Raw genomic sequence first — 18310 nt, forward strand, 5'->3', positions numbered from 1 at the left:
TGTCTGCAGGAATATGAAAAACACCAGACAACAAAATGGACCCAGAAATGTGAGGTACATTGCCAATACCACCGGCAAAATGTGTTAGGGTGGATTTGCCTTTATTTTCTCCATGGATCTGTCTCATAGAGAGAAGAAGCCTTTTGTCATTTTCTAGTGTATATTAAATGCAGGCTTTATTCGACACTTCAATAAAGAGAGGAAATTGTGAGGATTTGCCCCACTAGATACATATGGTAGATATCTACCACATGGAAATTTTAGGGATTAGACATAATAGTGATAGGCTGACATGAGGAATGGGCTTGACATACTCTTTATCATTAAGGGTTTGAGGTTTTTAAGCGTTCATGCAGCAGCAGGGCAGAAGCCTTTGAGGATAGTGGAACCAAAAAGCAGTTTTACTCACAGCAACATTTAGGAACATCCAGTAGTAAGTGGAAACCATTTTCTTACAGAACATTTAAGGCAGTTAGAGAAATGTGCAGCAATGGTAGTACAAGTAAGCCATGCTTCTGTCAAGTCAATGCAGAGAGTTTGTCTCTTGCAGTACTAAGGCTTTGCTGAAAATCAGTGTCACTTTATCTCTTTGGCAGCGTGGGAAAAAATGGCTGAGCTTCAGCATCGGCAGAGTTGCGGTATACAGAATGACGGACGAACACTGTGCACCATACAGCCTACATTCACTGTACACAATATGGCAACAGCTTAGCTCTAACTATACACATTTTATCTCATTAAAGAACCAGCGCAGTGATTTTTAATGTTTGGCCCATTTATAACAAAGAGCCCACATTTTACTTGGCAACACACCATTTTGCAATTAATGTTGGGGTACTAAATATTTCACGTAATCAAAGAACATGTAATCAAAATCCCTCAATTTTTATTTATTTATTTATTTTTTTTTTTTGGTTGAAACAGCCACCTTATAATATTCTGTTTCTGTGGCTAATAAAGTCGTCACCATTCATAAACCACAGGACTGTTAATTGGATGTGGAAAGCAAACGATTCCTCAGGGACTATTTTCTGGGGGGACCGTATCAGTCCGCCCAGTTTCAACTCATCACAACACAACACTGCTGCTGCTTTTAGGAAAACTAGAGTGGACAGCGATAGGATCCTGGTGTGAAGAAAGTTTGAAGTCTCTGGAGGATCATTTTCATATCATAGTGGAATGAATGGAAACCAATGGCTGGATAACAGAGGAAAAATGATATTTGGGTCCAAAATACGACAGTTTTTGGGAAAAAGACTAGAAGTCACACAAAGTATTTTGTAGATGTTATGCTAAACATATAAAATCACTGGTATGATCCTTTAAGTAAAATTTTAGATTTTTGGTCACAAGTAAGTTCAAGAGTTATTAATACTAGTTCAATTCAGAACTGGTTTGGTCCTTTTCTTTCACAGGTAGTATGTTTTTCTTCACTGTTAAATGATCTGGATATAAAAGAGGAATATCTGACATTAACTCTTCACCACTAAGGCATGTAAAGCTTGTAAAGGGTCTCAGAATAACTGAATGTAAATTAGCTCTTAACGCATTAATCGATCATTTTGATCTTTCTTTATGAATGGGATAGTTTGACACAGACACATATTACTTAATTTAAAAAAAATAGAATTGGTAACTAGTGCATGGACCAAACAGGTCTTGAATTTTGCAGATGCAGCACTGAGCTTCACATTTAAATGAGTCCCTCACTGAAATGAGAGATAAATGTCGATTCACAGGTGAGACATCTGGTTCTGATAGGAGTGCAGTGCCAGTTTTGATGTTTGTTCTGTCTCATAATGCTCGCTTACTCATCAAGTTTCCCTGGATTTTATTTTCTCTCTACTTTTTGGAATCTCATGACTGTGCCATGTAGCTGTTCCAGGTAACTGTTTTATATGTGTTGTAGGTTTTACATTTTGTGTATGTACTGCATGTGTGTGTGTCAATCAGTCTCTATCTCAATCATTCTCTGCATCACTCTCTCCTCGGTGTGTATGTACAGGCATTGTTTCATGTGTCCCACTGGAGGTAGACTAACCGAAAGTCAAACCTGCTGGAGATGGTTTGACAATTTACAAGACAACAGTTTTCCTTCTTTTGTCTTGAGTGAACAGTGGACAAAGACTGTATCTGTCCCCACTGGGTTTCTTCTTTAGGCCGCAGTGGCCCAAGCAGACACAGTTTGACTGTGTTTGATTGTTCAGTCCTCTGCATTTTCACCAAACACAGCCATAATACCACTAACATGATGAATTAGACTAAAGTCTGTGTCAAATCATCACTTTGGTTGCCAAAGTTCTCAGGCCTGTCTTCTTTGTCACTGGTCTAACATGGCCTCAGGTTGCAGAGGTCCAGTTCCTGAGGCTTCTTCTTACTGGAGCAATGCTCTCTGGGTAGACTCAGACCACTGGTGGTAACGCAGCGTAGGGGCCGCCGTTTAAAGCCCCTCCCACAGGACTTGGAGCAGTGAGACCAGGACCCTATGTCCCATACTGGACAGGGATCCCCGCATGCCCTCGTTGCTACTGGCCTTGCAGCGCCATCACAGTCCGCTGCGGGACGTCCCTCCACGCTCTGGCATTGCACCAGCCTCTTCTGCAGCCCATTCCCGCAAGTCACTGTGCACTCATCCCATCCCCCTGTCACCCACTGACTCACCGGCCGCTTATCTAGCACCTGCTTCTTCGCCTCCACTTTGTTACTATCCGCCAAGACGCTGTTCTGGGCCGCGTGGCTCCTCTCTTCTTTCCGCAGGGTCTTCTCCTCCTTGCTCTCCTTGGCTACGTAGAAGGAGTAGCGAACCCTTGGAGGAGTCATCTTCCCTACGGAAAGCACTTCCACGGTCAGGGGCTCCAGCAGAGGCCTGGTGGCTTGGAGCATCTCCACGGCTGTAGAGGTGCCGCTGTAGCGCAGCAGGCTGCCCTTCACCAGCAGGTCCCGCTCCACCGCCGACACCACGTAGTTTCCGTTCAGGAGGTACTTGCCGTGCCGGTTCCTCACCGCCAAGTAGTTTTCGTCGCTGACCATTCCTCGGTAGCCTCGCTGGCGGATGTCAATGTTGGAGGCTCCGACAGGCAGCGTCACCACAAAGTTGTAGCCATGTCTGGAAAGAAGGTGTATGGAGATAAAGTGTTAATGATGCTGACTCCTGGGGGACCAGACGTGACTTGGAAATACATAGATAAATGAATAAATAAATAAATGCTGGGGAAATAAATCTATAAATGTGTAACTTATTCAGTTCCTGTCGACGGCCACAAGCCGAAACATGTTGGTATATCAATAAAGTTATTCTTCATGCTACAAGTGTTGCTGGAGGTTTGATCTCTGTAGACTTTCTTCTGTTTCCATGCACCTTGGCAGTGGATGAAGTTGTGCAAGAAACCCCTACTCTAAATGATTAAATTCCACATTATTTATTTTGCCTTTTACCATAAATTCATGATTTATTGCCCTTCAGCAAGACTTTTTTCTTGCAGCAAATTTTATTTTCCAGCAGGATTTACCTGAGGCTTTACCTGCAAGATGCAAATTAGGGGCATGTCTTTTAAACCTTATGACTTTTCTCTGATTTTGCTTGGTGGATGCATTTCTGTCTACCAGGTGTTGTGACATTGACCAGGCAATTACGAATCGGTGACAGCCCATAATGGTTTGATTGACATCTGCATAATTTGCATAGTCAAGGTAAGCTAGATTAGGTTAATCCTGCTGGAAAATAAATAAATTCTGAAGTAACAATAAAACATGCAATAACTAATATGGAATTAAATAATTTACACACATATCTCACACGTCTTTGTGCATTTTATTTTGTTTGCTCATTTATCTGCTTATTCTTTAATTTTTTTCTCAGTTTCTTCAAGCATTTTGTATATTTATTCATCTATATTTGTATTTCCAAACAAGTCAGGTTTGGTCCTCCATAACATATTAATAATAATAATATTAATCAGGCTACGCTGGTGCAATTATCATTAACGCAGACGGTCAAGATGACCGATGGTTGTTCTGTTGTGTTTCTGACAACAAAGACTACATTTCCCATAAGCCCCATCGCTTTCTATTGAAAAGAAGACGCCACTGCCTGCCTTAAGCAGTGCCTCTTTCTCGGAAAAGCAATTTCCCTTTGTGCCATTGAGTAATCCAGCAGATTTCCCTCCAAATCCGACCCGATGTCACTCAATGTAAAGTGCAGTGTAGAGGCGGTTAATCTTCTTGTTGATGGTTTTGTTTTGTTACTGTCTCTTGATGCTAAAATGTTACATATGTATATGACAAATTCTCATCATCTACTAGGTGTAGAATGGGTGTGTAAGTGCAGTGTTGCCAGAAAGTCTTTCTCCCCTCAGATCTCCTGATTCTAACCTGTTTAACTATTCCCTAAAACAAGAACAAAGGCTTTGGTGAGGCTGCCTTTAGCTGTTATGGCCCCAGCCTCCCTTTTGTTCTTGGGATTGCTGCATCTGTTGAAATTTTAAACAAAATGAGAAAACCTACCCTTACAGTTTCACTTTTTGAAAAAAAAAAAAGTTTTCCTCTTTGATCTCTTATGCCCTTTCTTTAATTCATTTATTTCCTTCACTTTTATATCGGTCTCTTTTTCATGCTTATTTCTTTTTAAACTTAATTTGTGACTGATTGACTCATTGATAATGAGAAGATGTGGGTTTTTTTCTCTTCATCTTGGCCAGTGGCTGAGAGTGACGTTTCTGGCGTGATGCAATCCAGACTAAATAATGAAAAATGTATGTCAAACACAAGGCTCTCGCATATCCTGACAGGGTGCGTCCCCTTACTCACATGGGTTTGGTGAACATTCCTGAGACTTTCTTGCAGCCTTGGTTGTCCCCGCCACACACGCCACACTTGTCAAACTTCTTATTGGAGTCCAGCTTGCCATCACAGCCCGCTTTGATGCATTTTCCCTGGACACACACAGCTGACGTGTCGGGCGAGCAGGGCGTCCCGTCCACCACCTGAGGAGGAGTGAGGATTGAGATATTAAAGGAGGGTGATTGTGTGATGGAAACCGTGGAAGAAGCCACAAGAGAAGTGAGATGGAGGAATTAAACAAGCCATCAATTAAAGAGCTCCACCTTAAATGGAAAAAACACAGAGGCAGCACCAAAAAGGAGTGTACAGTGTTTTTTGTGTAAACAAGACTGTGGATTGTGTTACAAGTTGGGTTCAGTGCTGGTTGCATAAATACTTGCTGACAAGCCACAGCTGTGAAGTGATACTGTCCCTGCATGTTTCCCTTCCTCTCCACTCCATCCAGCGCAGCAGCAATTGTTCTTTCTTTTGCCACTCACACCTCCCCTCTCGCTGCTTTACTGTTGACGTAACCTACAGCAGTGTTCTCATTCCCCTTTTCCATGTCTTTTGTGGATGAGAGCCAATTCATACCCACCAAAGACCGGAGCTGAAAACTGGCCACCTGCACCGACCTATGAAATCAGGACCTAAATATCCTTCTAATATCAGCTGTGTTAATATGCATTTTTATCATATCATAAGATCATACGGTGAAAGGTTTGTGCTTGTTTGAGTTAATGGTAAACTCAGTTGCCTCCTGTGTGGTAAGGTCTGCCACATGCTTATTCAGCACACTCCACACAATGCGGGTGACATGAAAAATGGGTCACATGAAATTCCTTCATTTTCGTTGACCACTGCTGCTGCTCTCCCTCCTCTGGTGTTGTGGAAAGGTTTGCTGCCGCTGAATTTTCAACAGCACCCCTGCGCGGCTGTATGTACTGGTGCTGCTGTATGTTCAGTCAAATAATGCCAAATAAAGTCAAATAAAATGAAATAGCAGGCAAACACGGGTGTTACTAATGATATTAATTAAGGTTCCATTCTATTTAAGGGTAGCAGGGCCCTCATGTACAAAGCATGCATACGCACAAAAACATGGCGTACGTTCTTTTCCACAGCAAAGTTCAGATGTATCAAGAGTGAAATGAGCGTGGAAATGTGCGGTGCCTCACGCCAACTTCATGGCTGGCGTACGCACGTTTCTACAGCTATTGGTCCTTTGGCGACACTTACAGGTGATGCTGGGAAACTGTTGATAATGTGAAAACAATTAGTCCTCATGAACAATTAAAATTGATTTTTAAAAAAATTAACACTGATGAACAATTAACACACCCATGTGTTTGCAATTAGATTAGTGGATCTTCTAAAAGCATGCGCAAAATGATGCAGAAAATACCATTAACAACAATGGCTGCTTTAGTAGTATTAGAAGACATTGTAAGTGGTGCAATAAGAAGCGAGCGTATGTTCAGAGACAGAGAGGATTTACTGGCACATGATAACGACTGGCCCATCAGCGCCTTTAGGTTCCCGAGGGCAATCCTCCCGGAACTGTGCGCGGAGCTGTGGCCGGTCTCGGAGCACGACATGGCGAGGAGCCATGCGCTGCTTGTACCCATATAGGTGCTGACACACTGGAGTTCCTCGCAACGGGGGCATTCCAGAGGGAGCTGGCCGTCCTACTGGGACTGTGCCAGTCGACCCTGAGCCGAGCCATGCCAGCTGTGTGGGACGGAATTATCCGCATGTCTGTCAAATTCCCATACAATGCAGCTGAACAGGCCAACATTGAAGCGCAATTTGAAGCGAGAGCCGGTTTTCCTAATGTATTCGGAGCTATCAACTGCAGACACATTGCTATAAAAGCGCCATCACGGGATGCATTTGTTTATGTCAACAGTAAGCATTTTCATTCGATCAATGTACAGGTCATATGTGATACGCAAACGCAATTAATCAGTGTTGTGGTGAGGTGGCCTGGTTCAACGCACGACTCACACATTCTGAGCATGGCTGGGAACAGACTACAAACTGGCACTGTGCGCGATGGGTGGCTTCTTGGTGAGTAAATAATTTATTTGTTTAATTGTCCTAATATTAATCCCCCTCATGCGCATTGAGCATGTGCGCCCCCAAATATGATCCTGTCTTCACAGCATCAGTACTAGTCAGTGGTTCAAGTTAGTGATTTGCTGTTTTTTGCTGGTTAAACTACAGCTTCAAAGCTTTCTGACTGGCCCTTGATTGTCTCTGTGTGTAAAGTTCTCATGTCAATAAACCGGTGCGTCGGGCGCCCCGGTGGCTCACCGCCAAGAGCTTGTACCATCTCCACTGTGACTATCAAATAAAGTAGAAATGCTAAAATAATAATAATAATAATAATAATAATAATAACAATAATATCAATAAACCCATGCGTAAGTGTGAAATGTCTTAATCACCCTCACCTTTTCCCCGGCGCACTTCTGCATTCATTTACAACAAGATCCATGTAAGTGGTGTATAAAATTAACAAGCAATTAATGAATGGACATCTTACCCGGGAGGCCATTCGGGCCCGGCAACATTTGATTTCAACCATATAAAAGAGGCAAGGGCACAGAATTGACTTATTCACCAATGCATTTAATTCAGCGAGTGTGCGCCTTTCCGACCCCACAGCATTTATCTTTTTCCGTCTTATTCATGTTAAGGGTTGTAGTTTTCTGATCATGCAGAGAGGGCAATCTCAGGTGCCAGACTCATTTAAATGTGATTTGCATATTTAAATGCGGGCGTGGACAGGGAGAGGTCAGGTACTCCTGCACTCAATTCCACATTGATTCGGATGTTCAAAGGAAATGTGCTTGGATTCATGTGTAAGCACAGATTGATACATCTGGATGTTTTTGTGCATACGATGTTTTCTGGATTTAAGCGTATACCATTTTTCAGTAGGAAATCCATGCAAGTCTTTGTACATGAGGCCCCAGCTCTGTTAGAGTTAAATGGAACAACATTAGTAACACCTGTGTTTACCTGCTGTTCATGTCAGAATGGCTGCTGTGAAAAAGCTCTATAGGCCACAACACAACAGATAGCAAATCAGCCACCAGATATTGGTCAGGAGGTGAGACGAATTAAATGCTGCCGAACTGTCTGAGCCGGGCCGGTAAAAACATACTGAATGTCCTGAGTTTATCCATAACTGAAATTCCTGAAATTGAAATGTGAAAATCCAGTTGATGAGTTTGAGCCTTGACTAGCGAACTGGACACAAAAGAGGTAAATTGTAATTTCATCTATTTTATCATTTGGTGTGCACGTTTGGCTGTATGTTTGGATTATAGATGACAAAATTTACAGATTATAGCAGAGTTTACTGTTATCTTATTACAGTTGTTTTTTGTACTTAGGCTTGCTAGTGCGCACAATGGCTGGGTGCTGAAGGCGGAGCCAAGGCAAACAAACTCTTTGCATAAAAACTGTGTTATTACAGTCTTAATGGAAATGCTCCTATAAAACTGTGGTCCTGGGAGCCGGTTAAAGATGGAATAGCTGCATTCCGTCAGAAATTGTATCATCCTGGTTCCCGAGGCCAGACTGCACACAACGAGTGCTGATGGGGACTACTTTTTTACAGGAAGGTCACCGAACTGCACCAAACTGCTGTTTAGCGGCTAAAGCGATTAGAGTGACAGAAGTTAGGCAATGACGCCTCTGCCCTTTGGTCAGTTTCGTCAAATTTCCAGTATACATGCACACAAACACACATGCTAGAAATGTAAAGTAGCGGAGAATGTAAATTGTTCAGTTTCAGTGACTCAAGCTGCAGTTGCAGTCCACCTCCAACTAGACTTGCTGACATCAAGTCTTGCATTTACTCCATATAGCTGTGCAAAAGATAAATGGTATTCTTGTATATTCTTGAATTACACCCATTTTTCCAGTACCTGAATCAAAAATGATTGACTGATTTACATGTTGTACTTGTAAATTTAGCCCAGGCTGAAAAAATGTGCCATACAAGCAGTTGATTCAAACAGTTACAATCTCAACTTTTCAAAGAACTCATTACCAGCAAATATATGACATACTTTTGGAGCAAGGACGTAGAAGTATCCGGTCCCATTGGCACGGCAGATGAGCTTGCATTTGTCCTTGGGCGAGATGCCTGAGTACTTGGGAACCCAAACCACTGAGGAGCTGAGTCTGTTGGTGTTCAGGTTGAAGCCGTTGAACGCCTCGCACTGCTCCTCACGGAAACTCTTTCCTGAGGACAAGAAAGCGAGCATGTTGCAGATTAGGTTGACTCGAAGACACTTTTGGTCCCATAGAATATAATTACAAGGGATCTATTTGACAAGTGGGACAAACAACGTCTGTACTCAGGGGACAGGAAGAGACTATTTTGAACATGCACTAATCCCTCAGTTCAGACCAAGGTTATTTTTGGGCATTTCAGCTTTATTAGACAGTCACAGTTGGGGGAGACAGGAAGGACCATGCAAGACCATGGACTTGGTAGGGATACAAACCCAAGCCACTGCGGCTAAGTTGGCCTCAAGAGCAAATGCAATTTAAAGGCAATGTCAGTGCATTTGAATTCACTAGAAGAGGAGAAGACCCTGTTCACAGCGGCTGCCAAGTCAGGTGCGGAAAGATTAAATTGCAGCACGGCAGAGTAAAAAATGTTGTGCTGAAGTAGAGTTTTAAGCAATTCACGCTGTCTCATCAACAAAGATGTCAACCGAAACCACCAAACCACCAAACCTAACCCTAATGCCTGAGACGGATCGCCCAGTTGTGCTAAGTCAAACCGGTTTGCCTGCTGCCTGGTCATCAAGCCATCAAACTCTTGTGAGTAAAGTGACTCAAAGGAATTTCGGAGTTTCCTGTGTGAAGGTACTGTAGCAGAGATGAGTATACCTGTTTCAGGACAAGGGTTGAGGTTGCAGGAGCGATACTTGATGCGAAGGCCATAGCAGTATTTGCCACCATTTTCTGGAACGGGGTTGTCACACTCTCTCTTGGCCAGCTGAACTCCTCCACCACAAGTTCGGGAACAGTCTCCAAACGCACCCCACTTCCCCCACCGGCCGTCCACCTGGCAATAAACCAGCACATTTGATTCAACAATCTATGGTTCGCATGTTCACAAGTCCTGTGTAGGGCAATATTCGCCTTGTCTTTCCAATTTATGTAAAATGTTGCCAAAAATAATCATATAATCATAAGTGCAATGTGAAGCTCATTCTAAAGAATTGATTAGTGCTGATTAGGGCTCATTATTGTTCAAAACCTATTAGCCATAGTTTATGCTGTCTAAAGACCAGAGCAGAGAAATTAATGTGGCAAAACTATAAAGTCCCAGCTAATACAACCTCAGCTGTAAGCCTTCCTGTTAGGTCATATAGAAAGAGCAAATCTGACATTTCTGGATTCGGTGGTTAACAAATATTTGACACACATCTCAGAGTTTCCAAAGCCATTTGAAATGTTGTGCAGTGTGACTGAATCATTCATTGGACTTGTCAAGCCTAAATCATTATTTATTACCTCCACCAACAAAGTTGGATGCTGGTTATGTTTTCACTCCATTGTGTTTGTTGTTTGTTTGTGAGCAGGATAACTCCAAAATTTCAAAATGGATTTGCATGAAACTTTGTGGAAAGGTTGATCATGGCGCATGGATGAGCTGAGGGGGTGTGGCAGTGGCCGATTAACTTTTGGTGAATATCTGCCATGTGAAACTTGCATATCTTGACAGTTACATACTGCTCTACTGAGTGCTTTTGTAGTTCAAAATATGTATTTCTCCGATGATGTACAAGGGTGACTGTAGGGAGACAAAAAAATTACAGAGCCGGAGAAGGGGGTGGGAATATTCCGAGACAAAAACTCTGAATATTTGAGATTAAAGATGATGACCTGGGATTTAGTAAGAAGGAAATCCTGGTGATTTGAGCCCAGAATCACAATATTATCCTCAGCATCCAGACTTTGAAGAGACATTGCCGTGACTTGGGCCGATTCAGAGCAAAACAATATTGTGATTCTGGGCTCAAATCACCAGGATTTCCTTGTCACTAAATCCCAGGTCATCAACTGCAGGCGTGATACACAGCAAGCAGCAGCGTCTGCAGTGTGTGGCTCATCCAACCTCGCAAAGTCAAGCCATGTGGTTCCTTTAAGAGTATAACAAAGAGAAGTATAAGAAAGTATTTTTCTCAGTTTTTACTTTATAATGACTTTAGTCTCAGAGTTTTTGAATTTTTTTCTCACAAATTTGCAATTTATTTTCTCATAAATTGACCACTTTAATCTCCGAGAATATTCAATTTTTTTCTTGTTTCTTTTCTTGTTTTTTTCCTTCCCTAAAGTGACCCTAGTACAATGTCCTACATTTCCACTTCTATTTATTACATAATTTCTTTGTTGATTAAAAACATTTCTGTTTCAAGCTAGAATAAAAAAAAAAAATGTTGAAAAAACACTGCAAACTAATTGGAAGAAATAACAGTGTAACATGTGCATGGAAGCCCTGCTAAAGGACTGCTGAGCGCTGTGGGCACGGTGTCAGTGCTGATTGGTGTCTTGTTTCAGCTAAATCTGTGTGTTACTATAGTCAACCACAGCCTGGCATTGGGAACCCCTGGCACGGCTCTCACCTTGATGTGCAGGGTGCTGTTCTTATCGGCGCAGGCCCCTCGGTAGCAGACCTTGCCATTGCCGCAGCTGGTGCCGTCTGCCCAGGGGAAGTGTCGGGTCTGGCAGACCAGCTGCCCACGGGCCTTCCCAGTGCACCACAGCTTGGAGCAGGGGTGCATGTAGGGGCAGGGCTTGGAGCCCGCTCCAAAGGCCAGCTCACACTGACGATGCAGGCTGTAGCTGGAGCCAGGCAGGTTGTCAGGGAGAGACAGCTGCCTCTGGGGCTGGTCCAGCAGACACTCCCCTGTAGGAGCAAAACCAACCAACAGCACTGTCAATTCAGGTTGGATTTATGCTGCATTCATGTCATATGAAAGTAAACATCAGAACTACGGGATGGTTAAAAGCAACAACACAGATCTACTGATGTTCCAATTTGTTTGAAGTCATCAAGATGCCATGATTACATTTTTCTGTAGACTGTATTTGCTACTGATCGTATTTTTTTTTTCTTTCTTTTTTTTTTGCACTTCACATGCACACTCTTAGTAAGTAAAACATTTGAGCTAAAATTTTTCATCAAACTGGACATTGCAATGAAAAATCCAGCAACTACATTTGTCTTGGAATTGTAAAGTTGGGATCAGAATGCTGATATGGTGAAAATATATAATTATGGGTACTGATATTGGTGACTCAGTAATAGGATGCATTGTATAAGGATGTTTTGACAAGATGAAACTGATGAACCTACTCAGCTACATTATGCTCAATAATTTTGCTTACAATCTGTATGGAGAAGGGCTCTCCAAGGAGTAGCTCAATACTGCAACACCAATTTACTTGCAACATTAAGGCTAAAACAAACCTAAATGAATAAAATAACTGTGTTTAAGTAAATGTCTGGCTGTTGCGTCTATGTAACCAGATAACAGAGCTCAGTTATTCCAACTTGACTGAAATTGGCCAGATAACTGAAATAAATAAACCTCCTAGCACAAGACCAGCATTTTTCTGAGTGTAGTGTTAGGTTACAGTCATCTCAGGCCATGCAGCAAGGCCAGGATAAGTGGTTTTTGTGTGAGTTCAGTGTTAAGATGTGGGTCAGAGAGACATGGGAAATGGTTACTAACCATGACCTCTGTCCAGGAACTCAGTAATGATGGCTGCGCTGCACACAGACCAGGGCCGGTTCCTGTCGATCTGAATCAGCGTGGGAGACATCATGTGGTTGTCCCTTAGTTTCCCAAATACCTCCTCACATGCCTTTACATTGTCATGGGGCATGTTGAAGACATGGCCTGGGGGGCAGGTGGGAAGAGATAGAGAAGGTCACAACAAGCCTTTGTTAGAGTCAAGAAGTTCTACTTAAAGTCATGATAAAAACACGAAAAGTATGTCTCTATTGGTTTGTACTGCAAATACAAAGAAAATATTAAGATGGCAGTCAGCTACAATGAAGTTTCCATGGTAGTGGCAGTGAAACATGAAAAAGTTAACGCGAAGTGAAACTTTTTGCCAAGCGTCACATCACTTCTTCGCTACACATGCACAAAGCACAGTGAGCTCGACTTCGCTGGGCTGATTTGAAACTGATGTCATAGCCAAGAGGAATGCAGTTATGCATGGGAATATAAAGCATGGCATACATCCATGCTCTAAACCAGGCCTGACAGGGGAATTTGGTTCCCAAGGAGACCATTCCATTCTCTAAATGCGAACATGCAGTCCTTAACAAAAGAGAAATGTCATAAACTGTGGTTTCACAAACTAATGTTCAATCGTGGGACAGGATCATTTGCAAAGGAAATGTGTAATTACTTCACATATGAGGGCACTGTAAACCAATGCCTCACTTGGGGCCTCCAGACATCTTACTTGCACATCTGGCCTCAGGCATTCTTTACAGCTTTTTCAAGCAGTGATTATTGAAAACGTGTGATGGATACTGTCACTTATGGTATCATTAATAATACCAGCCTTAACTACACAGACTTTGGTGTTTGCCTAATAGGATCTATTTAACTGCATCCAAAAATGCACAGACAGGGAAGGATTAGCAGTGCTCTCCTCCACCAAAATTTAAAGCTGGGAATTTACACTTCACTAGACAAGGCTACTTATGTAAAAATATTCCAGTCTTAGCAACTAAATCACAAAGTAGGGTTTGAAGAGAGACAAATGTCCCATCCCCATTGACTGACATGCTGTACATTGACCCTATTTGCCCAAATTCAATTCTGGTGTCATGTACGGTCATTTCTCCACCTCCAGGAAGTGGCCAAAAAACATCTGCATTTCATTCAAAGTTGGAAGTTAGAAAATCCCAGCTGGTCGGCCAGAATTATAGGCTTGGTATGTTGCAGTGGTCCAGCTGGGAAGCACCAGGGAAAAACATGAACGCAAAACAAATTTATTTTGCTCAACATCTTAACAGCTAATGTCTTTAGCTAGCTAATTTGCATAGAACATTAGAAACTGTAAGGCCATTTGAAACGTAGGAGTTTAGTGGTTTACAGCACAGGTGTTTTGTAAGATATAAGGTCATGCAAGGCTGAGAATTGAGCTTAAATATATTTTGAAGATTATGAAGATGTTAAAAGTAATACTGTGTTGGGTTACAGTGATGTTGCCATGTTCATGTGATGCCTGGAGAGATCTGGGTCAAAAACTCTTGTCTGAGTTTTGTACTTGGAAATCTGACTTTAATAGACATTCTGTTGTGACTTTCTAACATCTATGAATTGCAGCATCACTAATGAAACCCAAACTGTCTCTTAAAGAGCGCTGCTCTGTGCAGACAATGTTGGACTTACCTACAATAGATCATTTGCCTCTGTTGTGCCATTTGGTCACATTTGGGGTGAAACATCACAGCTGCCATTACATGCTAAACATGAGTGTGTGCAGTTTAGTGACTCCACATTACAGGACTTTTGGATATTCAAGCTCAAATGTTTCGATTAGTCCCTTGTAGCTGCCATATGAAGCCGTTAATGTGTAAAGTTTCACAGAGCAGCTCTGATCTTAAACATGCATAGAGCAGCGCTGCTGGTTTTCATTCTAGCTGCATAACCAAAGATTATTTTACACCAGGGACGCCAGGTGTATGCAGCTAAGTATACCTGGTAAGACTGAATCAATACAACAGCCGTACTCCCATTCCATCCAGTGGCGATACTGTCATCAATCTCCACCAATCGACCAACACTTCAAACAAACACTTCCTCAATCTTACCAATAACAGGTGACCTTTCTCACCTAGTTCATGGGCGGTGGTGAAAGCTGAGGGCAAGCCATCATCCTCAATGACAGAGCAGCTCCTCTTGGGGTCACACATGGTTCCCACATCAGCCATTCCCAGTGTGTCACAAGTTGTGGCCCCGCAGAGATCCTGGTGACATGGAGATGTGAGAGTTGAATGGGAAAAGCTTTTCTCTTTCATTCTTACAGGATGGCTGATGTTTTGGAAATGACATAGATACTGCTCAATGCATGATGTCCCTCCCTTGCAGCCGGTGCTTTGCCATGTTCTGAGCGGGTAAGAGGCTGAGCTGGGAGCTGGGGAATGAACCGACCATGAAGGGCACTAATACAAAGCACATGCGACTCTGTTTTGCTTATTCTCCCTCTGTACTTGTTCTCAGAATATATTGAGGCAGAGGGTCAGGGGAGATTTCCCATCACAGATTGCCTCTGTATGTTTTATAAGGAGGCAGATGAGTCCCACCTGCAGAAGACAACCTGGGGCAGAGGCAAAACTAAAAGCCATGTGAACTGTGAACCTCTGACTTTCCACTACAACCTCTTCTTTATGAGTGTACCGCAAACTCTCTCTCTCTCGCCGCCCTTTTTTCTCTGCTGTGCCTTGCTCCCTTCTAATTGGCCAGATCTGGCCTGGTCAGACATAGTCCACACCAGGTTTTCCCCTAATAAATGTCTCTGCCAGTTATTGTATCATAGCACATGGACTGTCTGTTCATTCAATATCGCAGGAAAAGTTGGGACCCTTAGTATTCCCACTGGAACAATTCAGTATTTACTGGAATGATCAGCATGACTAATCCTAGATGATGATTGGCTCTTACCAAGCTTAGTTTCTCAAGACTGTTATTTATGTGGATAAATATTTCTGCATCTAATTGAAATCTTATTTTAGCTCTGGTTTTTGGAGTTGTGATGGAAAATGATGTTGCCACACCTAACTGGCAAACTATACCAGAGGGAAGGGCTGACTTGGACTTTCATAGTTTACAGAGCAAAGATGAGCACATAACTGACAGTGAACTTGGTAACCCAGCTTTACACAGAGGCCCAAACATGCCAGAAACAGCCGCTGCCCCTCTGCCAGCCATGTGTATTCCAGTACGCACACTCCCCGTAACCTTTTACAAGAGTTTTTCCAGCAGCAATCGTTGCGCCCCACAAGGAGGGTGCCACCAGTTTGAATAAGTTTGATCTCAGTGTAGGGAGTCTTTCTCAGCATCTGTATCATCCTTACTTTGGTTGACCTTGAGGTGTTTTCAATGTTGCTATGCACTGAAGGAGAGAGGCCTTGTATCAGATGGCCAAACTGTATCTAATGGAAAGCAGGCGTGAAAATCCACGCAGTCATCAGAGAGCAAGAGAGAGAGAGAGAAAAAAAAATACTGAAATACAGATAAATGATGTACAAGCTATTAAGCACAGCTCTGGTGGACACATGGGTTTATCTGTGAGGAAAGGGACAGCCTGTTGAGACTGAGCCAAGTGCAAGAGCAGCTATAGTTTGATGGTGCAAAATGTTCTCCAGCACACATCAGTTTGAAAGAATAAAAAAAGTAATGTGCCTTCATGCACAACCCGGATTCTCTGATGTGTCACTGAGTATACTGTGCCCATCACATGTAGTGGCCCAGCTCTTATGCTCTGGACAAGGGACAGCGGTGATGTCTTTAATGGAAATAACTGGCTCAGCTGGTCTTTTCCAATGACTCACTGCTGCACCAACTAAGTGCACAACACAGAGCTGTGCAAGTAGGTGCACCATCACAAAAAAAATCTCTCTTGCCTAAAGCTTTCTGTTCTATTCTATTCTATTTTATTCTATTCTTTGCAATGCCAGTGTAATGCATTTCACGGGAATCTAGCTGCTTCTAACTGCTTACCTGTCTGGTGAAGAGTATAGCCGTGTCCCAGTATTCGGGGTGCTTGTCACTGTGTTTATTCAACTTCTTCTGCCAAGAGCAGAAATTGCGTAGAGTCAGAGCTGCATTACTGGAAACCTTCGGTCCCTTGTCAGCCTCATTTATCACCATAAAGCCTACCACCACTATGTTAATGGAGTTGAGAATGCTGGGGTGCTTGTAAAGCCTGGCCGCCACAGACATCAGGGTCAAGAGGTAATGCTTGAGGTCATCTCCGTGGAATTTGTCCATTGATTCGTCCGCTACCACCAGGACCTCCACAAACCTGGGGATGGAGGCAAACCTTTTTGACCTCCCTAAGCTTTTCAGGACAGTTTCAGTCAGGCCATCCATCTCCAGCTCCCTCATGTACTTGTATTTCTCCAATGACACGTTGAAGTCGGTGTTAGGTGCCACTCCGCACCTGCTGGTGAAATTGCCACCTGGGTGAGCGGCGCGTCCCCGGCGACGGATGACGTGCGTCCTGTTGAAAGCCTTTCCATATGTAGCGGCTGATGCGCCTTCGCTCCTGAGCAGGCTGATGAAATACTCCATGCCGTTATACGAGAAAACCCCCTGGAGACCTTTGCAGAGGCTGAGCGCAACGAACGAATCCGGGTCTGCGTTGACATCACCGGAGTAGAAGCACTGCCTGAGCTCAGTGGCTGCAGAGGCGTTGGATGCTGAGGAGCCGCTCTCAGGGGGCACGCTGCTGGGCGCAAGGAAATTAGAATCCGGAGTGAGGTGGAGGTAAAACTCCTGTCTGAACGCACTTAGCCTGAAAACAATTTGTTTTTCATTTATCCTCTCCACTCGCCGGTGGAGTTGCTTTTCTGGCTTTTGGTGATCCAAGCGAACAGGTATGCACAAATCTACCTCCATGCAATAGCTCAGTTTCATGCACAGTAGAACATCCATAACAATAAACAAAGACCTAATAAGTATAGCCATCTCTGCTCCAAGTGAGGAAAGTACACTCAGTAATTCGACTGCGGTGCGTCTGCATGCAATAAGCAGCTGTGCGCAATGGCACGGAGCGCCGGTTGTGCGCCCTCAGAGGACTAAGGACCCACTGCGTTTCTGCTCCTTTCCCATCCTGCACCGTTTCCACTGTGACCACCAACTTCTCTGAGCCCTGTGAGCTTTAAAGTCGAGTATAAACACCGAGCAGCATTGTTAACTGAAATCGGAGGAGGTGCGCTAGAGAGAGCTCATTGGTCATGCCTCTCGGTTTGTGCTGCAGGCTGCAGCCACTTGGAACTCTCCAAATATTATTGTTGCTCTACAGCATGTGTGACAGGAAGCAGGAGCATCCCTTCCCTCCCAGTGACTTTGAATGTACGGGCTCAAGCAGACAAAAGCCAAAAAAATCACTCACAATGAAGTTTGAAGTGGCATTTTCCCTCTAAATGCGCGCCTGCTGGCTTTTATTCATATCACTCAAACTTAAGATGGAGCAGGTTCCTCCACTATGCTCCCAACATCCAGATATTTTGCTTTTGGTTTATCTGGACAAGGTAAATATACAAAATCAAAGATGTCCCTGTAAGAAAAAGTAACAGATCACCCACCATTGCATTAAACAAAATTGCATGAAAACATACAAACAAACAAAACAGAAATAATATAAACAACAAAATAAGAGAAGATAGCCTAAGTTTCAATAAATATAGTTTTAATGGCGAATA

At 43.2% G+C, this 18310-nt stretch overlaps 1 protein-coding gene across 1 annotated transcript; it reads right to left on the minus strand.

Annotated features, from left to right (window-relative positions):
* Positions 1 to 2328: 2328 nt before the first annotated feature.
* Positions 2329 to 17560, minus strand: LOC115370145 (A disintegrin and metalloproteinase with thrombospondin motifs 15). Its single transcript, XM_030067023.1, has 8 exons — positions 16605 to 17560; positions 14719 to 14851; positions 12591 to 12758; positions 11478 to 11761; positions 9736 to 9913; positions 8904 to 9085; positions 4807 to 4982; positions 2329 to 3106 (listed from the first exon to the last, which is right to left on the minus strand). The coding sequence occupies exons 1-8, from the start codon at positions 17538 to 17540 to the stop codon at positions 2329 to 2331; spliced, it is 2835 nt and encodes a 944-aa protein (XP_029922883.1). The 5' UTR covers positions 17541 to 17560.
* Positions 17561 to 18310: the final 750 nt, after the last annotated feature.

The sequence above is a fragment of the Myripristis murdjan genome, chromosome 13 (genome assembly GCF_902150065.1).
Source record: "Myripristis murdjan chromosome 13, fMyrMur1.1, whole genome shotgun sequence".
NCBI classification, from domain to species: Eukaryota; Metazoa; Chordata; class Actinopteri; order Holocentriformes; family Holocentridae; genus Myripristis; species Myripristis murdjan.

What these genes read in the sequence shown, in the direction of transcription:
- LOC115370145 (XM_030067023.1), bottom strand. Translation starts at nt 17,540, where the DNA reads ATGGATGTTCTACTGTGCATGAAACTGAGCTATTGCATGGAGGTAGAT. An exon ending in CTATACTCTTCACCAGACAG is followed by an intron (nt 14,852 to 16,604) that starts GTAAGCAGTTAG and finishes CCATGTCACCAG; the next exon opens with GATCTCTGCGGGGCCACAAC. An exon ending in GTTCCTGGACAGAGGTCATG is followed by an intron (nt 11,762 to 12,590) that starts GTTAGTAACCAT and finishes TTGCTCCTACAG; the next exon opens with GGGAGTGTCTGCTGGACCAG.